The sequence below is a fragment of the Haemorhous mexicanus genome, chromosome 6 (genome assembly GCF_027477595.1).
Source record: "Haemorhous mexicanus isolate bHaeMex1 chromosome 6, bHaeMex1.pri, whole genome shotgun sequence".
NCBI classification, from domain to species: Eukaryota; Metazoa; Chordata; class Aves; order Passeriformes; family Fringillidae; genus Haemorhous; species Haemorhous mexicanus.
The window spans coordinates 31,011,901-31,038,395 of NC_082346.1; the positions used below are offsets into that span (position 1 = coordinate 31,011,901).

The window sequence follows — 26,495 nt, forward strand, 5'->3', positions numbered from 1 at the left end:
TGAGTCTTCTGCCCTGATTCTGAGTTGATACCTCTACCTTCTAACACAGACTCCCCGTGCATCAGGGCTTGGGGGACCCTTCTGCAAACTCTGCAGCCTGTTAGGAGGGCTCTTTGTGGGGATGATTTGGCCACAAATGTACTCCATGACTTATGACTGAATCACGCCCTACAAATGGACTTCATATGGAGATCGGTCACTGACCTTAAGTGGTCCTTTTTGTGTTGCTAGAGACTGCTTGACTTGTTTTATTCCCTGGGTTCTGAGTGAGGGGGTGTCCTTAGGTTTGACAGCTTGTGCTGAGTTGAAGTGCTGTGTGCTGGGGATCACCATGGCATCACTAGGTGAGTGCTAGCTGAGCACTCGGTTCTCCAGTTGCACATGATGTAGGTCAGGAATGAGCTATTTTTAACATTATTTATTTATTTATATATATATATATGCATATATAATGTGTATATATATGTGTATGTATATATATATATATATATATATATATATATACACACACTCTTTTCCTCTGAATTACTTTTCTAGCAATTGATCTTCATCTGCAGGGTATGTAAATGCTGCAGTCGGTTAGAGTCCCCTGCTAAATACCTTCTTCAAAGTGGCAGAGAGAAAGCCCGTACATCTCTACCAGTATTCTTCAGTGGTGAGATACTGAAGTGCATTTGGGTAAATGTTGCATCTTCCTTCTCTCTCATGCTTCCCTCCCCCCTCTCTGTTTTGTTTGTTTCAGGTGCTCGGCCTTTTTGGATCTGCACAGTGGAAGTTGCATCTTGTGTATGGCGTGGTTAAGCTTGCAGCCTGTCACCTCGGCCTTCCTCCATTTTGGGCTGGTTACTTTTGTGCTGTTTTTGCATGGTTTGCAGGTGGATGCTGGCCTGACGGGAGACTCAACCAGTACAGTACAAAACAGCTCGTGTTCAGGATCTTTTGACTGCAAGGAGGGTGTTATCCTGCCAATATGGTACCCAGAAAACCCATCCCTTGGGGACAAAATTGCCCGTGTTATCGTATACTTTGTAGCGCTGATCTACATGTTCCTTGGAGTCTCCATCATTGCAGATCGTTTCATGGCATCTATAGAGGTCATTACGTCACAGGAGAAAGAAATAACAATTAAGAAACCCAATGGAGAGACCACAACAACCACCATTCGGATTTGGAATGAAACTGTTTCCAACTTGACCCTCATGGCTCTGGGCTCCTCTGCTCCTGAGATCCTCTTGTCTCTGATAGAAGTGTGTGGGCATGGATTCATAGCTGGAGACCTGGGGCCCTCTACAATTGTTGGCAGCGCTGCTTTCAATATGTTTATCATCATTGCCATCTGTGTCTATGTGATCCCTGATGGGGAAACCAGGAAGATAAAACACCTGAGGGTTTTCTTTGTCACAGCTGCATGGAGCATCTTTGCTTACATCTGGTTGTACATGATCCTTGCTGTCTTCTCTCCAGGTGTGGTTCAGGTTTGGGAAGGCCTGCTCACGCTGTTTTTCTTTCCACTGTGTGTCGTTCTGGCTTGGATAGCAGATAGACGTCTGCTTTTCTACAAGTATATGCACAAAAAGTACCGTACTGATAAGCACAGGGGCATTATCATAGAATCAGAAGGTGATCACCCTAAGGGAATTGAGATGGATGGCAAGATGATGAACTCTCACTTTCTAGATGGGAACTTAGTGACTGTGGAGGGGAAGGAGGTAGATGAATCTCGCAAAGAGATGATCCGGATCCTAAAGGACCTGAAGCAAAAGCACCCAGAAAAGGACTTGGACCAGCTGGTGGAGATGGCCAACTACTATGCCTTGTCTCATCAGCAGAAGAGCAGAGCCTTTTATCGCATTCAGGCAACCAGAATGATGACAGGAGCTGGCAATATTCTGAAAAAGCACGCAGCTGAGCAAGCCAAGAGAACCACTAGCTTGCATGAGGTACGGCCAGAAGAACCCGAGGAATTCATATCCAAAATTTATTTTGACCCATGCTCCTACCAGTGTCTTGAGAACTGTGGTGCCGTTCTCCTGACAGTGGTGCGGAAAGGAGGGGACATGTCCAAGACCATCTATGTGGACTATAAAACAGAGGATGGCTCTGCTAATGCTGGTGCTGACTATGAGTTCACAGAGGGGACTGTTGTCTTGAAATCTGGGGAGACCCAGAAGGAGTTCTCTGTGGGAATTATTGATGATGACATCTTTGAGGAAGATGAGCATTTCTTTGTGCGGCTCAGTAATCTCCGTGTGGTAGAGAGTGAGGAACCTCCAGAGCTCAGTAACTCCCCATACCCAAAGGCCATGTTGGCTTCTCCTTGTGTGGCCACAGTGACTATCCTGGATGATGACCACGCTGGCATCTTCACATTTGAGTGTGACATTATACACGTCAGTGAGAGCATTGGTGTGATGGAAGTCAAAGTCCTAAGGACATCAGGTGCACGGGGTACAGTCATAGTGCCATTTAGGACAGTAGAAGGGACAGCGAAAGGAGGTGGCGAAGACTTTGAAGACACTTACGGGGAGTTGGAGTTCAAGAATGATGAAACTGTGTAAGTATCCCGTTCATTTCTGTTCTCGGGTCTAGTTATGGTATTTAACCCCACATTTTGAGTCCATTACAGGTGAATGCCGACAAGGGACAGGCTCCTTTCTGCAGCTTTCTATCAGTTTCTCTACTTACTTCTATCAGGCAAGAGCCGACAGCAGGATTTAAGAGCTCAAAGCTCTTGTCCCTTCCCTCTTGGGAATGACAAATTGAGGCTTAGAAATACTGGGGACCAGGGGATAGGAAGAAAATATATCATTCTCTGTGGTCCTGTATTAAAGCTAAGGGTTAATGGAGAGTTAAGGTAGAGAGAGAAGGAAAAAGAGGAGGTTTTACTTGGCTGGGCAAATACGGGAAAGCCTCTTTTTGAACACCAAACATAAGGAACACAGGACTTTGTTGCAATCCCTAGATTAAAGGTTCATAACAATTATTTCCAGGCATGCAAGAGCTGCTCAGTAGCCCTTGGTTTTTTTTTTGTTTTTTTGGTTTTTTTTCCACATGAGCAGTACTTCATACCTGTGTCCCTAGGCTTGCCTGTGCAACTGGCAGGTCTGTGTGGCAGCTAATTCCCAGCACAGACACAGCTGCAAAACTATTCTGCTGAACCTGAAATCCCTGCAGCCTTTATGACTCCATGGTCTGCCTGTATTCCCTACATCACCTTCACTATGATCACTGTATGTCTGTTCATTTGCTACCAGTGGTTTTCCCCCTTATAAAATACTGTGGCAAATGGCAATTATGGTCTAAAGCATTACAGATAACAGCCTGCCCACGTATCTCCATGACCCAGTGTTTTCATACAGAATAAAGAAAGGAAGCAGCACCCATCCTATTAATTCAGCTTTTTTTTATTGCATACTAAGTAGCTGATGCTAAGCTAGGAAGTAATAAAGACCAGAGAGGTGATAATGTCTAATTGCTCTAAGTACCTGTTGTTAACAGTAGTGAGGAATGAGAAAAATCCCTTAGTTGAATAGGGAGAAGGACAGAGGTGTGAGCCTGGTGCTAAAACTCCCAAGTGCATAGTTCCTTTTGTTAAAACCTAACCACTTGACCTATCGCAGGAAGAATTGTGCAGGCTTGCATCTGACAGAGAAAGGAGATATTTGTACCCAACCTCCCAATACTGTGCCCAGAAGGATGTTAATGTATTAAATTCTACAAAGTAGGGATGTCCTAATTTGATAGGCCCTTCTGTCTTTGCCCACTAAACCATTTAATCCAGCTAATATCCGCAGTCTTGATGCTTGATTATAAGTATATGTTATTCCTGTTAGAGGAAGAGAAGCTCCTGTTGGCTGGCTTCAGCCACTGTCAGAACTGGAAGGGGATCACCTGTCCTAATCTGGCCTTTTTGGGAAGATGGACCATGCAGGTCAGTCTCCATAACTGAACTACAAACTGATTGCTATGGAGAAAGCAAAGAAGAATGTTAGGTTTGTGGCTACAGTCTCCTGTGAGCAGGCTACCTAAAATATGATGGGCACTATTTTGCTTTAACCAGGTCTTGAAACAGAGACTTTCCTTGCTTGAAGAAGACCATCAGTGAAAGGCCAGCAGATCTGGGGTACCAGAGAGTACTCCGATCTGTACTCCCTTTCTCTCGTGTGCTGGTTAATGAAGACTTCTTTTTGTCTTTGAAAACTGACAGAAGTTCAGAGCATGCCCACACAGTTGCTTCACTTGGGTTAAAACAAATCACTTTCAGCAGAGCCTTGTGGCAGACTCCAATAAAAAAAAGGCACTCCAGAAAACAAGTATGTGTAGGTTGCTTAACTCTGTATTTTTTTTACCCAGCAATGGCCTAGAATGTAGACAAGGCATTTGTAGTGTATTTAAAATGGTGACCACACCTGATGCATTAATGAGACTTTCACTTCTGCATCAGAAGCCTGCTGAGAACAAGCCTGCTAGCCACAGTGGCCATGAAGATCATGTGGCTAGCAGATTTTAATTTATTTTGAAGTTGGAATTAGTGTAGTGGCTCAACATAGCATTTAATCAAGCCAATAAACCTAACAAGGAGGGAGATCATATCAGCCAGCACATATCTTTATTCACTCCCTACTTACTCCTTTATTCATAACTCCAGGAATTATAGGAATTAATGAAAACGTGGAGTTAATTTTCAGTAATCAGTCTTTGGCCTTTAAATTCAGTGAACAGAGTTAGGTTCTGCATTTTGCTAGCTGCTCTTTGAGGTCCGGGTTGTAGCAGCTGTAGAAACCTGGAAGCAGTATTAGGTGGGCTTAATATTTTTTTCCTTCCCTGCTTTCTAAATCTGAATGCAGAAAAATAATTTTGAGTAAATATTTAGGCTGCAAACAAATTTGAAGTGGCTTAGATAGTGACTTCAGACCCATAATGCTGCTATTCCAATGAACAATTTGCTTAGCCCAGTTTGGGAAGATGGGTGGATAGGGTGTTTGGTACAGTTTTGCTGACCCAGAGGGCAGTGTATGAGTCACAGAATTGCTTGGTACAGGGCTGTCTGAAGACACTGGGTCACCAAATAGCCAGAGCATTGCCTGGTTAAATGTTTGAGTCCCTGCCTCTTAGATGCCTTGCCACTGAGGGGGGTCCACTACAAGGTATTGACATCCCCTGCACCCTGAACGGGGAACCAAGAGTTCACCAAGCCCAGTACAGAATAGAGAGGAGAGCAGGGAGACTAAGATGATTGGCTGGCAATACAAAGGGAGTCAGAAAGCAGTGAGAAGTTAACCTGCTCCCCCTTCAGCCTACTGTTTGGATCCTTGCCTAGGAAAAGTGGAATTTGGGCTCTAGTTTCCATGCTGGTGTAAAACTCCTGCACCAGCATGCCCACCTCACTGCCTTAACCTTCTCAGTCTTCTCATGGAGTCACTTTGGTAAGATTTTTTGACTCATGGAGGAGACAAATTATTGAACAGCATCTTGCAAACACGTAAGACAGTGCTGAGCTTTGCCGTGGCTATGCATGTATGCTAAGGATCTGCAGAACTGCAGCCACAGAGAAGCACTGATCTGTGTAAACTGAACGAGAGCAAAGCTTCAGTTCACGCTCTCAGCTTGCTCTCCATCACGTGAACTTAAAAACTCACATTGTGCAGCAGCAGGTGATCTGTAAGCAGTCTGTAGGTTGGTCTCCTGAAGTGTAGCAATGGCTAAATTAATCTGAGGGGCATTGTGTTACACAGCACACCTCAGATCAAACTGTAGGAAAAGCGCTGCCACCTACTAGATTCTGAGGTCCAAGCATAAGGACTTTCCCTGGAAACTAAACTAAAGGGAGAACAGGTCTTCACTTAGATACAACAAGACAAAATAAACAGTCTCGGGGTTGTTTTTGAGAGGCTTTCCCTAAAATATATGGGACCAAAAAAAAGCTGAGTTGAGCTTTTCAGAACAAGAGGGAAATGGGTCCTGCCAGCGGGTCTTGCTTATTGCCTCTGTGATTCTTTCTAGACTAACACAGTCAAAGTTTCCTTACTCACTTTTGGGTGGGAGCACAAGAGAATGCAGGCCAAGGTGAGGGGTATTGAAACAATGCCATTATTACTGAAATACGATTCTATGCAGAATGTGTGTGTGTGTGTGTATGTATGGGTGTGTTTGAGTGTTGGATAGCGGAAAATCAAGCCATATAATCTTGAATGCTGTCGTCTGTTGAGAAGGGAATTGATCAAATCTCAAATATTTGATTATGCTGCCTCTTTTTCAATACATTTGTTATTTCTGAACTCCTGCCCCAGTGAGGGCCAGATATAACCTAAGCAGCTAAAGTGGAATCCTAGCTCTCTTGTTGACTAAAAGGATCAATCAACCCAAAAGTTTTTTTTTTTTTTGGCAAGATGACTGAATACTTTTCTTGTAAATGATTTTGTATGGAAATAAATGTTAGGTTCTTGAAGGTATGAAAATGTAGAAGGATGATTGACCCTGCTGCTTTATCATGTCTAAGCAATAAAGAAATCATTAAGAGCCAGAAGCAAAAAATGAATTGAGTTTTAAAGGATTTTCTTTTTACATTAGAAAGAGAACTCCTATCAAGTCATTAAATTTAATTTAAATTTTTTCTGTTTAAATTGTTTCTTCTGTTTAAAACTGTTGAAATTCATATGGAAATTTGTCTATGTCTTCTTTCAGAACATTTGGAAAGATACACAAGTTACAAATAGCTAGTTGATATGCTAGACTATAATGAAGTTCTGCTTTGGCCTTGTCACTTGCAGCAGCTGTACTGAGTTAAGGCTTAGGTCAAGAGGTCTACTTTGGTAGGTGCCTTTGTTGCTTGCTAAGTTACTTGCAGACTACTCTTTGCCCATAGCCTTTACAGAGTGTTGTCTGGCTCAGGAAGGAACTGGTTATTGAGAGATGCTGTCGTGTTGAACTGGTATTCAGTGAGCTGCAAAGCCTCTGCCAAGTCAGTGTGGCTAAACTTTGGTAGCACATGGAAACCTAGAGTCCCTTATCTATGAGTGTGTTAGGCAGAGCACTTGATATCCGAAGGGCTCTCTACTCCTTTTATACAGAGGCTGGAGACAAACATATCAAGCCTGCCTTGATAGGCAGTGAGATACTGATCCTTCCCTTCAGGATTTGGGTAGGATGTTGTGCAAGTTGCATGTTGCCTCTCCTTGTCTTCTTCTCCTCAGAGAATCTCACAGGCTGCTGTATGTGTGGCTGTGTCTGCACCATCAGTCACCGTGAACCTTGGGCTGTCTCCCAGGATGTGCTTAGTTTGGTAATGCTGGTCTTCCAAAGGGCTGCCACGGCACTGTGCAGTGAAAAATCATCCTCCTGTTGGGGGCTTCAGACACTTTCTGGCAGGGGGCTCATGAAATGCGTGTCTTTGTGTGCATGTGGTGGCTAGAGGTGGTCCTGTCTGCACCAAGGCCACCTTGGTGCTGTGCCTTGAGGCTGCTGGTTACCAGTTGCCCCAGGGCAGACAGTACGTGCTGGTGCTGCTGCCCTCTCTCTTGTGTGTTGTGCCACCCTTGTTTGGAAGGAAGGTCAGTATCCCTTCCCCTCCTGTCCCCCAGGGCTTGGACACAGAGACCTAGTGAGCCTTAGGCCCTTGCTCACTAGCCTGCCATGATGGCTGTTGGCTTCTTCCAGCAGATCTGGTCCAGGTGATAGGGGAGAAAAGGGAGTGTTGGTTTTCTGGTTGAAGGATGTCACGCTGAGGTTTAGCATCATTAATTGGCCTTCCTTTTAGCCATGCAGCACTTGAGGAAACTGTCAACCTAAGTTTTTTATTTGCTCACCTACACAGTCATGGTTGTGTCATTTTGAGGGGAATGTTATTATTGATACTTAGCTCTTTTGCTTGGTATTTTTTCAGTAGATCTCATAGCACTTTGCAAAAGAGATTGAGAGACAGTATTCCCATTTTGTAGATGTGGAAAAAATACAGAGAAAGTGACTTCTCTTCCTTCTGGATTACCCAGCAGATCAAAAGCAAAGACATGAATAAAAACTGATTTTCCCTGAACTGCTGACCCGTGCTCTATCCAGAGAAGGTCTGTGTGCATCAAGCTTATAGTTTTCCATTACTCAGGACCACATTGAATTTTTGCAGATTCACTGACTTCTCTCCAGCTGTTGAGAGTCAGGATGGTACAGGTGTAGCCAGTAACTGGAATATCTCACTATTCCCCCGAGCTGACAACAGGAGCTGCAGTTTTGGATGTTCATTTTCCTAAATTAAATTTTGGCTACATGACATGGAGGTCTGCTGCATCAGCAGACTTTGCTTTATTTATATCATCTGTGATGACTTCAATTAATGACCAAGGTAATAACAAAATTATTTTGGTACTTTAGTCTGAAATCTTGTTCAATAGCTGTCATATACCATAGACTGACCCTAAGGCTCTGGGTTCTGAGAAGACAGCCTTCAAAAAATTAAGACTTATTAGTGGGACTCAAGGCAATGAGAATTTGTTTTGTGAGGCTGATGCTTTCCTTCTCTCAGGAGGGAATGCTTCCTTCCCATTAGAGCCTATTGAGACTGAATCCTCTAAACTTTTCTCTAGTTTGTCTCTATTAGTGGGTAAACACCCTCTGGCTTTATTTTCCTGCTTCTACACTTAAGTTAAAAGTTCTTGATCCCTCTTTTAATTCACATTAAGGGAAAACAGTAGCAGACACCCTCCAGTTAACCAAACTTGCCCCCACTATTTTGCCATTGATAAAGGCTGTTGTATTTGCTTTTTGCTGTGAAATTCTCCTGTCAGTTTTCTTAGCAGTATCTCAGCAGTATTTAATTTAACTGAATTCCTTTACATACATGCACAGATGCTTTAATTTCTCCTACAGTCTGTGCCACTGTGAGGTCTAGGTGATGTGACCTGCAGGGGATTAGTGTAAGGTGTCAGGGGACTGTTTCTGGAATGTCTGTGTACCAGCCTGCAGAAATGTGAGACCTTGACACCACACTGGGAAGAAGAGAAGCCCTGAGCTGACCTTTATCTTCCCAGATAGTCTTGTTGGCAGGTGTCAGGGGGATATACTTGCCCTCTGTCCATGAAGGACAAACAACATCCTGTCTCAGGGACTGTGACTTCTTGCCCAGAGGCATTATGTGACAAGTGTTAAATAGGGGAGGCCTGGGACCCCAGCTCAAAAATGAGGCACGTGGCAGAGATCAGTTCTTCAGCAGCTCCTGGGGAGCTTATGGATTCTTCAAGGAGGCCCTTCAAAGGGACATTCTGCAATGTATAGGAGAGGGCAGTGATATTCCTAGTTTAGGGCAAGCACAGGCAAATTCACCCTGACAAATGACACAATCAACTTTTGGGTTTAAAAACAAGCAAAAGACCAGAACTGATCCAAGATAAATCAAGTTTACTGTGGTTTTGCCTGCTTAACTCATACTGACTCATGCCTTACTGAGTGGAGCACCTTTGCAAAATGGGTAATGCTTAGAAGTCATGCTGTTTACACACAGGGTTAGAGGCACAGGTTGTATTTGTTTCCCACATGTAAAGAAGAAGGAGAAAGAACCGTTTGAATGATGCAGCTTCAGGGGATTAAGAGGAGATTCTGGTGACAAGGTTGATGGACATCCCATCATATGCGCTGGGAGTTTTTTGAAAGCCAACAATGGGAATGCCACTTATGGCTTCATTATAGAGTGTCTGACTCTTGACTTCTAACAAATCAGAGTGGCAGTAGAGTTTGTGTTAAATATGGGCTTATCCTTCTGTAAATGAGATGAAGAGAGCAACGGCATCTCAAGTATCCCCACCCAGAGGTCCTTCAGCATGTTTTGGATGTGATTAAAGAGAAGCAGCTCATGCTGGTGCAAGATGGCAGATGTTTCAAATAAGAGCTGATTTACCTGTTGCTAGCAGTGTGATTTGGTTTTTATTTACCTCATGTCAGGAAAAAAGGTGATAAAAGAATTTGCTATGCTAGCTGATTGAAGCACCAGGGACCAAGTTCATCCTCCATTTAGCTTCAGTGAAAACAGCAGATTAAAGCTGGGAGGAATGAGGACTCATACATATTTACAGCTGTCTTAGCAGATGGGCTGTTGACAGATGAGGCCCCTCAAGTCTCTGCCTGGGTGCTGGGTGCCAGCATGTATTGCCGAGAGCATTTCAGCTGAAGTTAGTCCTGGTCTTGAGCAGGCACTGGCTGCTTCCTGGGTCAGACCCTTTAGATGGATGGTGCTGGAAGGGCAGTGAGATGGAAGTCTGAATATCAGATAGGGCCAGTTCTTCCTGCCTGGCTTTGCAGGAACTGTCCTTTGGAGGCCAGTGGAGATATCTGCTGAAGTGCCACAAAGCTTGAGCAGCTTCATGTGGAGCATGGTGCAGCCCCAGATCTGGACTGCAGTAACTAAACCCTCCTATGAACAGCACATTCCTGACAGCCTCTGCTTATCCTGCCTCTCTCCTTCCCCATCCTCATGTGGAGACCTTCTGGGTGTTCAAAGCAGACCAGGACTTGATGCTCTACTCCATGTGAGCAAAAGCCATGGCTCTGTTCTCCTGCTCCTTTTGTTAAATGGTGGGAAAAATCTCCTTTGGTGTTTCCAGGTGCTGGGGAAGAAAGTGACTTCTCTGTACCCTGTTCACCTCTCCAAAGAGTTTCCAGGAGTGGTTTCTCCTGCCTGTGCTGTGGCTGTTTGGCTGAGTGTGTCATTGATGGTTTATCCCCTGCTGCACCTCTATAGTGCTCTATGTAAAAGTATGTTGTTAAAGTGAAATGGGTTAGGAATTACTTTCTGTGCTTCTGTTTTTCTTTCCACGAGATCAGCAAGCCAAATGTGTCCTGCCCTCAGAAAAACACCTGAGGACTGTGCTGCTTTGCTTTTATTCTTTGAAAAAAAAGGGTGATAAAACTATCAATATTTAATGTAGAAATTTTGCTCCACTTACCTGTGCTTTACCTGTCTTCCCTCCTGGGTTGGTCCCTCTTTTACCTCATCTGCTTGAGAGTTTTGGTTTAATACTGTTATCTTCTGTTTCCCTCAGTAAAGAAAACTAGATCACAATGCTATTCAGGAAGGATGTGCTGGGACCAGTGTACCGGCTTTGCAAAATATCAAATCCTCTGTTTTCCAAGACATCATAAATGGTTACTTTTGGGGTAGGTTGTGGTGGGCTTTGGTAGGTCACAGTAGTTTTCTCATTCTGTGGTGTAACTGGGAAGAGGAAACCTGTGCATTGGCAGTTTTTCCCAGGTGTGTCTTGTTAGCTCACACCATCAGAGGTGGGCAGGACTCTGAATAATGCAGAAGCACAGTGAGCCAACTGTGTATGAGCAATAACTGCTTGCCTAGTAGCTGGGCTCCCAGGGTTTCTTCAGCTGGATCCTGCAGACCAGTACCTGAAAGCTGTGGCAGGGTGGAGGAACCTGGCTACTGCTGATGTGAGAGTCTGTAGCACTAGGAAAGTGTGAGGACCTGAGCTCATTATCTGAGTGGCATGGTGCCTGTCCTATTGCAAAGTCTTAATTTTCCGTGATTAACAAATTCTTGACATAATTGTCTTTCTTGCTCTTTTTGTGGCCTGAGAAGTGGAGCTGTGCTAGACATGGTCTGTGGGAGTCAGAGCTGATGGCAGCTTCAGTAGGTCATTAGACTTTGTGGTGGGCAGCTGGTGCTGGCTTTCCCTTGAGGTACTGGAAAAAAAAAGTCAGAGGCCTCATTAAACTGTCCTTTATATGGTATGGGGCAGCAAAAAACCAGCATAACAGATGTGACATCCCCCCTGGCTTGACAGTAAGCTGTAGACAGCAGTGGCTGAGCAGGAGAGAAGTGCAGAGTGGTTTCCTTGGACACAGTGCCCAGGAGAGAGGGTAAAGAGCAAAGGATCTGCTGCTTGAAGTGCTGGGGGAACATCAGTAAGTGACAGGTGGGTTTTTTCTTCTCTAAGTTCTGTGGAGAGTAGTAGAACCCCCCTGTGTTTCTGTGCAGTGCTTTTGGCCATCCAGGAGGCCAAAAGCATCACCTGGAGGAGGTGAGGTGCCATGGTGAAGAGGCAGCAGGGCAGCTGGGTTTGCAAGCCGGGTGCTGCAGCTCCCTTGGAAAGATCTGGTTCATGATGGAAAAACTCAGTGAGTCCAGACTAAAATGAAGAGCAAAGTCTAAGGATGAAATAGGCCTGGGTGCCCAGGCAATGGAAGCATGGCCAACCTCAAGGGAAAAAGCTGCTTTGTGCTGGGGTCACTCTGTCTGGCTCTGAAGGACCAGGCTGGTCATTCACAGCTCTGGGGCATTTGAAGGCAGGACAAATGGATGAGCAGGCAGAAGGAGAACCCTTTCCAGCCTATGCTGTATTGACTGGAACTCCTGAATGCCCTAGCCTGAGACAAGGCCAAATGCCTCTGGAGAGAGCTTCTGGAGTCTTTCTGAAAAAGGCTGAGATTCCCTCGTACACGTAGCCTGACATGTGATACCTCATGTGGTGCCATATTTCCTGTCCCCACTCTGGGAATGGAGCCCAGCAGTTGCCTGGGCAGGGAAGGATGACTGCTGTTGGCAAGGGATTTCTCCCTTGTGGTGAAGGGCTGTCCTGGCGGCAGGCAAAAGAGTTTCTCAGGGCTGTGAGGTTGTGGAGGAGAGGAATAAGTATGCAGCATCAACAAACTTCTGCTAAGGGTACCTTTCCTTCAATTTGATGGGGGGAAATGATTTTTTAAAGTGAATTGCTGTATAAGGTAATGGCCTGCTCCCTGGAGAGAACATCTAATGGAATGAAAGGGTATCTCTATCTTGTTTTGGGCGGTGAGAGCTTCCTCAAACCGCTGCCCAGAATACTTGTGAGACACCCTATAATTCAATTAGAAGTACCCTCCAGGGAGCATATAATTATATCATATCTATGAAACATAATGACAGCCCCCTCATATCACATGGTGAGCAAGTGTCTGCTGCTGCCCAGAACCTTTCACCGGTAAGGAACTAATCTGCTTAGCACAGATTGAACTCGGTGGTGTACAGTACTTACCCAAATGCTTCTGAAGGGAATCCCTGCCAGCAGAATAAACCTGTTAGCAGCACGTGAGCATCGCTGCACCCCCTTTTCTCTCCCCAGCCTCCAGGCCACTCCAGCCAGGGCTGCTCACCTCCACCTTTGCCATCTTCTCTAAAGCTTCTTGGGAATTTTAAAGTTTGGGAAGTTTTCTTTATGCCTTTAAACATGTCTTTTTGCCCCTTATTGTGTAGTAATAGCCAGCGATACAGTGTGCGCTGCAGGGATTGAGGTCCATAATAGGCAGTGTCCTACCTTTCTGCTGATATCTGTAAGATTTTAATACAAGTTGAGATATTCTGGGAAGAGGAGCAATTGTACTACCAGTTGAAATGAGTTTCCTTGGTGTGAACCACAGCATTGCAGCATCTCAAAAGAATTTAGACTAGAAGTGAGGAACACTGACCACCACGTAGAGGACTTCTTTGGGATACCTTAATTCCAATTAACTCTCACAAGAGGTATCAGATTCAGTCAATCTGCAGAAAAGTGTAGAGGGGAGAGCAGGGTGGGGTGTTGGTGTGACTTTCAAGTACCCAAAGAAATGCTATGGAGGAATTTCCTGACCTACAGTTGAAGTCAGCTGGGAAACAGCATTGTCTGCCTTCTGATTGAAGAATACTCCTTGTCCAGAGAGGACTGACGATGCTCTGCCAAGACTGGGCTGCCCCCAGTCCTGCTGTAGTTAGTCCAGCAGCCTCAGATGGCTCTCACAGAAAGCTCATCCACCCACGTGATTAAGCTCATCTACCTGTCACAGGATTGTAGTTGCTGTAGGTACTGTTGCTGTCAGCCTCCGAGTGTCTTTTTGTCCTCAGATCCCAGAGCTCTGAGTGAGCTGGACACCTCTGGAATATGAGACAAGGACCTTTGAGAGATGATGGAGACAGTGGGTGAGTGAGGTTTCCTCCCATTGCAAAGCAGGAGAACATCATGCTGAACTTGAAGACAATGGATCTGAGTCCCAATGTGCGTCCTTGACTGGCATTTTGGGGGTGAATCACCAAAGGTGGAGCCAAGTTTTGTTAGATAGCACTAGGCTGCAGCATCTTTTTTAGGAAGGAACTCTTCAAAGAAATGGTGTTTGGATAGTGGAAAGGGCAGGGAGATGCTGGTGTAATCACCATCCTCTGAGGTGTTTAAGGAAAGTCCAGTGGAGCTCAGTGTCCTGGTCTGGGTGACAAGGCGATGTTTGGTCACAGCTTGGACTCAGTGCATCTCAGAGGTATTTCCCAACCTAATTGATTCTGTGATCTCTGTGTGATTCTGTCCTTGGGGACAGTTCCATGGGGAATCATTGGCCATCAGGGCCCTAGTAGGGGTGTGTCCTGGGCTCAGCAGAGCTCTGCTGTTAAATGCTAAGTGATCTGGTAAAAGGCAGATAGAGAGCATCATGGTTGGAATGTGAAATGCATGAGAGTTTCTTGCTAAGAACCATGGGGCCTTGGTCTTCTCCTCTAATATGGGGCTGGGTTTCCTTCTGCGAGGCCAGCACTTCAACCAGGACTCCTTGGTCAGTGGGAATGTCGTGGAGATGAATTTATCTCCTATTTTCTTCTCTACTAACTGGTAGGAAAGGAAATTTCAGTCTTGCTGAGGCAAGACAAGGGAAGAAGGAGCTGATCTCTGCTCTTTCTGCTGTCTCTACTCCCCCGCCCTAGGAAAAAATCTAGCACTGTGGAGCTTACCTGCTTCGACTACCTACTGCTAGGGAATGCTTCAGCAAACTGGGAGGGCATCTGGTCTTTTCCAGGCAGCACTGGTGTTGAGCATGGCTTGAAGTGAAGGGAAAATCAAGATTCTTACCCATGTTTACTTTCTACTTGGCCTCTAGGTATCTGTAATGACGATCCCCAACTCTAAGTGCTGCGGCAAAGCAAGAAAGAAAACGCTGAATCATTGTGCCAATCCTGGTGGCTCTTGAGCACCATATCCTTGTACAGAACAGGAGACTTAGACAAACACTTGGGACAGGCTCCCACTGGCTGCATCTGACCACAGCTCTGGAGTAATGTTCACTGCTCATGTGCATTTGTTGGCTTTCTGTTCCTGGGGGAACTCCTTTTACCAGCTGGCTCATACTTCACTTGGCCCTAGGAGCAGTTGTGTGCTTTTTCTGTAACAAGGAGGTGGGACAGTAGCACGGTCAAGGTTATCTGACCTCCTGAAGGCAGAACACTGAGAGGCCCTGAGGAATATTGAGGTAACATTATTTAGTTACCCTGGACAGTTTCTCACAGCAATTGAAGATATTTTGTGGTTTTATTTCTCTTTTTGTGTGGAGGGAATCCAAAGTTACTCAACAAATTGAGCAGCAGAATCATTTTGTCTACTGAGAAAAAGTGAGTGCCCATAGGCATGCTGTGTTTGGCAGCCAGTGGTCTTGTGAGGTGCTATAGGGCAGAGGTTATCAGGACCAGGAGGTGCCTGTGCTGGGCAGGTTTGGGGGCTGGCATGGTCAGCAGTAGTGTGCCTGTTCCACGAGGAGGGGTGTGCTACTCTTGGGGAGCATGCAGTGAGCCAGGTGTGAGTGCCTGGCTGCTGAGCACCCTTCAGTGCTGGATGGGTGACTGGAGAGTTTGTGTGCTGCTCACTTGAAAACACAGGCTCTGGAGAGCAGAGTGGTTGGCACGGCTGGGATTCAGGGACTAGAAACCAGACATTTTCTTCATTAGGAATACAGATCTGTTGCAAAAATCACAGGCTTCATTCCTACATGGGCTGGGGAAAAAGCCTCCCTGGGATGCTTCTGTTGCCATGTCCAGATGGGGCACACTGATCCTCTTGGGAACAGTGATGGATTGGTGGGCTTTGTGGCATGCTGTGGCACTGCTGACCCTGGCTCCCACAGCCCTCTCCAAGGAGCCTGCTTGGGTCTGAATGTCAGCTATTGCTGCAAGGCTCCTGCAGGGATGTAGTGTCTCACCAGAGCCCTGCTGTTTAAAGCATCAACCTCTTGCTAACCCCTTAGCAGCTGTGGAACTGTTGATCTGTTTCTGCCTTTTTGCAGCAACTGGGCACACCATTCCCTCCTCTCACACACACATCACGGTTTTTGTGCACAGAAGGTGATGCCACTGTTTCCTCTGCTCATGCTGCCTGTACTGTCCAAATAGGAACTTGTTGCCAGATTCTGGTGAGCACCTCTGAGAACTGTGGAGACTGAAGTCCCATCTATAAAGGTAGCAGGGTCTCCCAGCCTGTTTGTTAGCTGATGTCAGGGTGTGTGATGTGGGTACATGCCCATCTCAGCTTGTGGTATAAGCCCTTATTCACTCAGTCCTTTCACCAGAGACTGTTTGGGTACTTTAGCAACTTTAAATTGCCTTTAGACTAAACTGAGAACCTACAAGAAAAAGCTTTTTTACAGTGAAAACCAGCTGGGAGTGGATATATGCTAGATTGTGCTCTTTCTAGCTGCAGAAGGTGACTGGGAACAGTCAGCATGAGTTTACTACAGCAGATCATGCCTGACTAACCTGATGGCTTTCTGTGGTGAGAGGCCTGAGATGGTGGCCACGGAGTGAGCAGTGGGTGACATTTATCTTGGCTTCTGGTTTTTGATGTGTTCTCCTACATCATCATTATAGCCAGACTGGGAAGGTACTGCCTTGATAGGTGATACAAGATGGATTAACAGGCTGTCTGGTCTATCAGACTGAAAAGTTAGTGGTCAGTGCTGTGAGGTTGAATGGGTAGCCAGTTCCTAATCATAGCCGTGAGAAGCCAGCATATGAAATGGATGCTTCAGCATCCTAATCCATGCCAGGGATGATAGGGTAACATGCAGCCCTGTCCTGGTGAGCCCATATGCACTGTGGTCCAAGGGGAAGGTTGGTATGCTGGAGTGTGAGTTGCTGGCCAAAGGGACCTTGGTGTACAGCAGAAAGGGACCGATGAGCCTTGGGAAGTTGGGAGAGAGAAATGCATATCTTGTAGCTAGGATGGGGTCAGCCATTGCCCTGGTGCAGGCTGTGGGCTGGCTGGCTGGGAATGGCTCTGCAGGGAAGGAGCTGTGCTGCAGGGAGAAACTGCTTGGTTCATGCAGTTTAAAATAAATCAAGATTGAAGCAGTGCATTGATTTATCAGCAACGTATAATTAACCAGCAATCAGTGAACTATAAAAGGATCAATATCAGCAACACAGGGAAAAAAACACAGAGCCGGACACCTATGCAGTGCTGGTGTGCAGCTACAAATTTCCAAGAGTCCTTCTGTAACTGACTCCCAGAAATTTGGCTCACATACAGTTATGTGCCTCCCTGGCGTTCCTGTCTCAATGGCAATTGGTGCCTAGGGTGAGCTCCGTGAGACCCGGTGGTCCCTGTGGACATCAGTCAGCAGCACAGCATGTCTTAAATATTAGCCAGAGTTGTCACTGCTGCTGACTTGGGATTTTGCAGGCAGTGGCAGAAGTTCATTCCCTGTAAAAGATGGAAGCAGCTCTGGCCCTCATTGGGATGTCAAGGGAAGGTCTCCCTGGGCTGCCCACCTTCTCCCCTTGTCTAGGGAATGTTCAGGCAAAGCTGGTAAGCTTGAATTTCCCACCCAATGCCTATTTCGTGATTTTTCTCCCATCTGAAGTAGGTGAGTGCTCTTTGATGCTGACCAGCTGAGGTGGTGATTACTAGACATGTAGGAGAGCTGGGGAGAGCACAGCTCTGCAGTAGAGCTTCTATCCCAGTCTGGCTAGTGTACTTCTTGCTGAACCTCTGGGAAGTGTTAGATAATGTCCCTTTTCATGATATGTGTATTATGTACTCACCATGTGGTATTCATTTTCCATCTGCCCAGGTGTACACAGCCATTGTTGGTTGCTGGAACTAGCTGAGGACATGCAGCAACATCCTCTCCAGGTGATCTGTTGCTTTGACCTCCAGGTCTAAATTTTGAGTGTCTATCACACATTGAAATTGTGGGGCAGAAATAAGTTCCCCTGGTCTACGCCCTGTGTGATACTGGTTGGAGACCAGTAGTGGCAACCCCAGAGCAAGTTTCTCTTCCAGACACTGGTGGAGTAGCAGATTTGGCAGAAAGGGATAAAAAGCAGGAGAAGCTTTCCAGAAATAATAGTCAAAAAAAAAAGGCTAAAGACAAGGAGGGAAGAAGCACCATCTTCTTGGTATCTCAGATAATATGTATTTCATATGAAGTACGTAACAGCCAGCCTGGCTGTCTTTGAACCCTGATGTCTGGTTGATTTTTTTTTTTTTTTCTGTTAACATTCAACTTAAATAGAGTAGTCATCTGAGGGCCTGAGCTCAAGCATGTCAAATGTAGTAGAAAGACTTGTACAGTTAGAGGAGGTGGAGGGAGTTGCATTAACTGTCTCTTTGCTGGTATTTGCTGTTTAGCTGGCAGGTTACTTCCATGTCATTTGGACTTGATTGGTTGGAAGAGCACAAATCATGCAGTCATGACAGCTTATTTAAAGCTTCCTTTCTCAGGCAGGCCAGGTGTCTCTAGATGGCTGTGTGCCATGAGGACATGTCAGTAAATAGCCATGAAATTGGGTTATTTACATGAGATTTTAACCAAGGTCTGCCAGGACTGGAGTGCAAGCAGAAACTGAAATATTCAAGTCCCCTATGGAGTGGAAGGACTTTATTTTCCTAGCTGAAAGGGTATGGAAATTTCACAGGCCCAGAAGACCAGTCTGTGAAATATTCGAGAACCTCAGTTTTTAGAAGTGTTTCTTTGTGAAAAATGGAATAAAAGGGCAGTTCATACTCTTTTGGCTGCATAGCGGTTTTGTTCCTTGTGGTGACTTGGAAGCACAATAGGAAGCCATGAGAAAATGCAGTAATTCCTACTATTAGAGTTTTTTCTTGCAATTGTTCCCGTTCTCCCTGGATTTCAGTCAGAGCAGGAATTTGGTTTTTCCATTGGCTTTCTTGACCTGGATGAAGACTGGGAAATTTTCTCTCAAGCAGCTGTGGCTACACGCTTGTTATTGAGAGGGTTAAATCTCAGTGATTTGTGTTGAAAATGTGACATAAGAGATTAGATCTAGAATCCCATTTTGCTGGTGCACTGATAACAGGATCTTATCAGCCTGCCACTCTTATTTGATTACTAACACTTGCTACTGCAGAAAAGGAGAAGGAGAAATGGGAAGTGGCTATTGATTGGCAATCAATAGGGACTGAGGTGCTTTCATCAGCCCCAGGGAAGGTGGCACATTCACCTGCTAATTGCAGCCTGCAAATCCCAGGGGGCATGCTCTGGCATGGCACTGCAGCATGTTGTACTACCAGACCAATGCTTTGAGGGATCAGTCTTGAAATTAGTACTTTTTGGCACTGGGCCTGTGTAAGCTGTGCCATCCAGTGACAGAGCCACCCACGCTTCAGCCTGAGGTTAGGAGTATTGACTGAATTCATCAAACATGCCCTGAGAGGATGCAGAACAACTGGATATTGTACAATGGGGCTGACTGTGATTATTGCTTGAATACTGATTTTTCATCAAACAATAGGAGCTTTTGCTGTTGGGAATAGTACCAAGTCTCCATTTTGCTTGATAGAAGCCAGATGAAGTTTCATAATCCTTTTCCTCTTTCTTTTTCTCTGTGTATGTGTCTATATCCATCTTTTATCTCTTCTTTTCTAAACCTCTATTTCTCAATTCATATGTGCTTTACCTCCAAGTGCACCTCTGCACTTGTATGTTTTTAAATGTCCTTGGAGAAAGAAGTCTGGATTGGCAAGTAATGCAAATATAAGAAAAGGTGGGGAACATCCTACCTAATGGTGGTGTCACCTCCAGTAAGTGCACTTTAAGGTTTTACAAAGGGCAGTCTTTCACAGAGCTCTGCGTGCTGTGGTGTATACAGACTGGGCCACAGGTGGTCCCTAGCTCCTGATGACTGTGAGCCAAAATACAGAGGGGAAACCATCTCATTCCTTTCTGCTCATTCCTGAATTGGACTTGATACTGGACAGGGCCAAAGTACCTCATGCTGTTGCTATTACCCGTACAGACCGTGGAGTGCTGCACCCTGACACCTGACCGCTGCAAGCAGGGACATTGCCAGGCCCAGATAAATGGTTTTTAATGTTCTGTACATGTAAGCAGGATGGACATTTGATGGCACTTCTGGAATCACACAGGGATCATAACTTAGTTTGATGAGAAACACAGACTTTGGACACAGCTTCTTTCTGACGCAGAGGTTCATGAACACGCCGTGTTGTTGCAGCCACTCCTGCTTTGCTTCTCCTCAGTCTGCCTCTGCACTGTTAGCATGACTTTCATTCTGCAGTAAACTGCATGGAGCTGAGCATGGCTATGCTGTGCCCCAGTGACCCACCTTGGCAGGCTGCCCCAAGTGAGAGCTGGGGCAGGAGGCTTGTTTAGGAGATCTGCAGGGCTGCACCTCAGTCCAATGGCCTTCTGAGTGCAGTTGTCCAGGATGAGGATGTGGCGTGTTCAATGAATGGTGCTTTTGTGTGAAAGCCTTCCCTGGGGTAGAAAGGAGTACTCTTTGTCTTGCTCAGTCTCCATTTAAACTCAAGAGGAGCGGTTTAAAAAAATATCTAGTTAAGAGAGTATCCCATTTGCTTTAGTAAGTCCTACAAGTCAATAATGCCAAGCAGAACATTAATACTGCTCCCAGTGTGTGTCATTATAAAATGATATTTAATGACACAATTATAAACTGTTTATCTGATAATGAAATGTACTCTGTGTCTTCTACACGCAGAGGTTTATATGTGAAACATCTTGTTGGATTTTTGCAATCTCCTGTACTCTCACAAAATTAATTGTCCTGATTCTGCCATGTGCAGCTGAATTGACATGTGCCTAATTCTCTCTTAATTTTTACTGAGCCAGTGGTGTACATCAAAAGAGGCTCCTTTCACATTAACAGAATTACACTGGTGTAAACCAGGCAAAATAAAATAAGGAGTTTGTCCCTCATATAGGAGTTGTCAGCCTTTCTCAATTTTTGCTGCCTTCAAAATATTCTTGGGGAATATGCGAGCCCCTTTAGAAACATCTGACTTTGTCTTATAGAGTACAGCAATCTGTTTTTTCCAGTAACCTTTTGTGAATCCCTCAGGAGCAGTCTGCAGTCTGCCATCAAAATGGCAGGCTGAAAGCCACTGCTCGAAGCCTTTTAGGCAAAAAATCTCTTCCAAGTCAATGGCTGTGTATTATACCATTCACTGTCCATTAGCACTTCACTGTGGAGGGTGAAACAGTTAACTTCAGAGCTATTTTAGCTGCAAAACTTTGGTGGCCTAAATAAGCCTGCAGCAGTTCTCTCATTATGTGCTGTTATATTTAATTTCTTGTATGTTGTGTAAGAGGAGTGTACTAAGCTCTTTTCTCATTAGGGACTCTGGGAAGTTTGTTCTGTAGAACATAGAGATGCGCTGTACTAAGCAGTGTTGCACTGACTGATAGATTATGGCTTCATGGGATTTAAATAATGAGACGTGGCTGCATTGTTGATGTCTGCACTGTGTCTGTAGAGTAAGAACTGCTTTTGGGAAAGCAACTCTCTCATGCCATGGGACAAAAAAAAAAATTCTGCCATCACAGTGTTCTTCTTGATATTGCCCCTTAATTTGGTTGGTGTACTTAGGTGTGCCAGAACGCTGCTGTGTGAAGTCTGCAGGCTCAGGCTTCATTTTCCATGGCAAAATCAAATAATGCTTTTAAATGGGGGATTTTTTTTTTTTTCAAATAGGCTGGCATTTAGAAATGTTCTGTGCTGACCAGAGCTGGTGGGGTAGAGCATGACTGCAGTGGTTAATAGCTATTTAAACACCATCTAGCTGTGTTGGTACCAACTGTGTATCTGGAATGGTAGAGCACAGGCTATGGTGATGCTGCTCTTCAGGAAGCATGTGATGGCTCTGTAGAGGTGGTGATATGACAAGGAGTAGTGGAAAATTTTGAAAAGGAATGAAACCCCAGTGCAATGGTTCTGGTGTCTGGATTGGTGGCTATACCATGAGCACAGTCAGACTCAGTCTGTCAAAATCAGGCTGAACTAGTTCTAGTTTTATTGACTGAGGCTTTGTCTGCAGACATTAAAGTCTGTTAACTCCTTGTGTGGGTGAGCTCATTCCCAGGACCTTACTCTAGCTTAATTGCCTTTACAAGAAGATTAAGTTAAACTGAACTGAGGTCATGTTACTTCAGAGCATAACCATCAACACAGGGCTTTCTAATGCCTTAACTTCCCATTCCTAATTAATTCAGCCTAATTTTCCAGAGCCTCCCCAGATAGATGAGGCTTTCCCAGTGTTGCTAGATTATATTTTTCTTAAATGGTGTTGGAGGCATGTGTATCTCCTCATGCTAAACATAAAAGATGGGGATAGAAAACAGGGTGTGGTAGGTCCTGATTTCTCAAAGAAAGCAGCAAAGACCACTTGGAGCTGCTGTCTAGGACTGTGCCATTGTACTGGGGCACACAGTAGCACCCCCAAGCTCTGGCAACAGTGGAGCTGCATGACAGTGCTGGCTGTGGAGCAGCTGGTACAAGCACAGCTTGGATTTTGGATTTCAGGCTGACCCAGGTCTGTTGTACTGTACTCCCAACACCTACCCTTTGCTGCCAAAAAGAAATTATGGCTTAGGTTAGACATATTTTCTGTTGGGATTTTTTCTCTGTGTGATGCAGCTGAGCATCTTTTCTCATTCTGGACATATTTAATAGTCTTATATGATGTGCCTCTAAGGGGAGTAGTTGAGGAAGAATCTCTTCTCACTTACTAGTAAGTCCTTGCAGCAGAATGGTAAAGGGGTGTATCTAGACCAGCCCAAGAATAAGGTTTGGAATTGACTTAAAGACTGCAGCGGTGGTTTGACTGGCCAGACCTGGGGAGCTGGGAGCACTTGCGGGGCAGCTAAGGCAGCTGCAAGCAGGAAAGTCTGTTTTGATCTGTTGCTAAAATGCTTGTGGCTACTTTAGGTCTGTCCAGCTGATTCCCTTTTTCAGCTACTGCTGTGTAACATAAGATGGGGGAAACTGTGGTCTCCTGGACCTGCCTGTGATTCACTGTGCAGCTGTGGGCAAGCTGTGTGCTTCAGTTCCCCAACATGGAAATGGGGGTAGTGTAGCAGACGTTACATTTTCTAATGCTGCAGTATCATGGAAAGTGGCTTGTCCCTGGTCATTGCTTCCTTCACTGCTCTGTTCAGGGAAGCCTAGGACTGAGCATCTCTGCCCTAAAAGTGAACATGTAAGAACCATCAGAGTGATTTTGAGGAAGACTGGAACTGACGCAGAAGACCCATGGGTAGGGATAAAGCTAAAGGCATCTGTCCTGCACTGGGTGCTGGTATGGCAGGACACTGGCTTCAGCAGAGCACTGTGTAGGGTTAAGTCCTTACATCTATCCAGTGGCATGGACTCCAGTCAAGGGAATACAGAACTAAATTCATGTCAGACAACGCATCTTCAGTGTCATGGCTCCCACTGAACGGAGCGCCTCTTCTTTCTGAGGAGCTAATATGTTTTTCAAGTAAGTTCCTTGAACTGCATGTTAGTTCACAGAGAAAACTGTTCACTTGATATTGGGCTGAATGATGGCAGGGTGGCAACTTGAAGCCTTGGGAAAGACCTGAAAGGTTTGGTATTAATTCCCTTGTGGTAGAGAGGTGTTCTGCTCCAGCCTGCTGGAGAAAGGATGATCCCTGAGAGCTGCCCCTTCCCCATGAGATGCTGGGAAACTGGGGGGGAATGGTACACTGGCTCCTCCAGGCTTGGTATCTGCACTCATGCTGTGGTAGTGGGCTTTTCCCACTGGACCTGGGCTCCCTGCCTGTGGCACAATGGTTGGCATGATGTTGACTGCATGCTGTGGTGTGCTGCTTGAGCTGTGCTGCTCACAGGGAAACAGGCAACCTGATGGATACCAGACTTAAAAAAAATTGTATCTGTTCCCTTCTTTCACCAGTTTCTCAGCTTTGAAGTTTTCCAAGGCCTGGTCTTCTCTGAGTGAATTGCTTCTGTTTGTGTGAGCAGCATGAGTAAACTATTCCCGGTCCTCCACAAACAGGATAGCTGTGGAAAAGCAGACTGCAATGTCTTCTGGCTTGTCTGTCAACACCAGGCTTTCCTCTATAATTACAAGGTCATTATTACCAGGGAAAGCAGACAAGGTCATGTCTGACTCTCAGATCCTAGGCTGGGTTTGCGGAAGTGACAGTTAAAAGTAAATAAATAAAAATTGAAGTCTTTTGACAGTTCATTCAATCTTGTTTCATATTGGAGCCATTGCATGGGGAAACTCAAACATGCAAATAAATCCAGCAACAGCAGCAACCAAAAAATTACAGAGTCCCTCTAACACTGACCATGCTTTGGGTAGCTTAATGTGTCCCCCTCTAACACTCTGGTATTTAAAGCATCAAATTAGCAAAGCCACACAGTTATGAAGGAGACCACCAGTCATCTCTGAGCCTGATGCCTATGACTTGCTGGCAGTGTTTGCGAGGTCACCCATTTCCTATCTTTGCCACCCTGAAACCTGACATAGCAGGGAGCATCTACCATCCATTTCCCCCTGCCAGAGAGTGACAGGAAAGGTGCACTGGGAAGATGAGCATTGCTGGTGGCAGCATAGCTGTGCTGAATTATTGCCTATTGTGTGGGGAGCAGAGATTTGCTTTTGGAATGTTGGACTCGAAGTCATCCATCTCTTTCTTTTACAGGTGAAGTGAAGAGCTTTGCATGGAGGAAAGAACTAGTCAACTAGAGCTAGAGAGCATAGAAAGCTTTAAGAGCACTTATTGAAAATGAGGACTGAAAATTGCCTCCTCCTTTATTTACTCTTTGCTTTTTGGTTGTTGCTTTTGTCTAGTTAACAGTACCAAGTAAGTCAGTGTTGGAAGGGGTTATGGTATTACTGTGATGGACTTTCCAAGGTACTGCCTGTTCCCTCTTGTTCTCTTGAAATGCAGTGCTCCTGGAGTGAAGTTGCTCTTCTATCTTGAGATCTTTGAGATAGGATGGGGCAGCTGATCAGCACAACCTCAGTGTATACTTTTAGATACATTTCATCTAGAGTCCTTCAGGGTGTACATGTTGGTTACGTGTTTCTGTGTTGTCAGAAAATGCACATTTGAATGCCTATCTGCATCCGAGACAGGATTTGGGGTGCAGAATAGCTTTTAACCAAGACTTGTGTGTCGCCTTACTGTGTGGTAATCCAGCCTTGAGTTATAAGTGGTTAATCTCAGGGAACATCTGTTTCTGTGAACGTGAAAAATTTCAAAAAGTAAAAGGATTCTTGAATTATCCCAATCCCAGTGTGATGCCCCACTGTGGAGCCACCTGCCCTGGGTCAGGAGGCAGCAGTGCAGGGACCCTGCTCCAGACAGGAGGATCTGAAGGAAGGGAAGGAATCTACCTTGCATCCTCCATAAGAGCAGCAACTTTGCTCTTCAGTGGCACCTTCTAGCATTCCTTACAGATCTTGCATCCTGTTTTGCAGATGAAACTAAGGCAGAAAGGCAGTTTTGTGAAGTTAAACCATAAGGCTCTGTGGAGGGGGAGAATGGGGCTAAAGTCTCTACGACCACAAGGGCTTTTCTCTGCTATACTACTTTCCCTTCTTCCTCCTGAAGGAATACATTTTTTTCTTTCCTTCTTCTCAGGCCTAAAGGGTTTCTCTTTCCCTTCTTCTTAGATGTAAGAGCACTGTGCTTAATGTGACATTACACCATGCATAACATCAGTCCAGGGAGAAGGCTGGTGGGTGCCAGACTGGCCATGAGGAGCCAGTCTGGGTGCTGAGGGTGATGGAGATGTGTGGGGAGTGTTTTTCAGGGAATTTCAGACTGCCAGTGTGTAGGTTCCTGTGTGGGAGCACGTGGACCTGTAGGGGCTGTGTGAAGGAAGGCAGTGAGTTGCAAGCCCTGCATGTTGCCTGCCACAATCCAAGGAGACATGATCTCATGCTTTGTGTATCTGGAGGCCTTAGTAAGGAAACCTGAAGGAGCAAAAGGCTCCTGCAGAGGGTCTCCTGCAGACATCTGCCTGCAGCAGTGCAAGGCACGTGGTGATGTGGGAACCATTCAGACCCTCTGAGCCACTCTGCACCGGGAGAGCAGACAGTGCCTTGGTAGGAGTGTGTGAAGTTTTGGGAGCAGAGTAATGGTTATCACCATGGCCTGAGCCTGAGATGCAGTGATGGGAGTGGAGGATGAGAGTGCTCTCATGTGGCTGCTTCCTGGCTCCCTTGCTTGAGCATCTCCCTTTCCATCTGGTTTCTCTTCACTCAGGGACTTGAAAAGCCAGAGCCCAATATTCTCTTCTGTTTGAATTATCTCTCTTAGCCTTCTGCTGGGGTATCACATGAGCATGGGCTGACATTTCCCTTTCCAGTGGATGAATTGCTTACTGCTGTTTGCTGTGGTCTCTCCCAGAGATCATCATCCCCCCAAGAGCCTGCTTGGGCTTTAATGAAGCACTGCCTGCCTTGGAGACTCCCCCAGAGCTTTCT

The 26,495-nt window shown here is 45.5% G+C and overlaps 1 protein-coding gene across 5 annotated transcripts in view; it reads left to right on the forward strand.

Moving 5' to 3' along the window:
- The first annotated feature begins 749 nt into the window (after positions 1-749).
- SLC8A3 (solute carrier family 8 member A3) overlaps positions 750-26,495 on the forward strand; it is a 92,501-nt gene continuing 66,755 nt past the window's right edge. For all 5 annotated transcript variants that reach the window (XM_059849658.1, XM_059849660.1, XM_059849659.1 and 2 more), the window contains exon 1: positions 750-2,554. In XM_059849658.1, the coding sequence (XP_059705641.1) occupies positions 789-2,554 (1,766 nt within the window). In that variant the 5' untranslated portion in view covers positions 750-788. The remainder of the gene's footprint in view (positions 2,555-26,495) is intronic.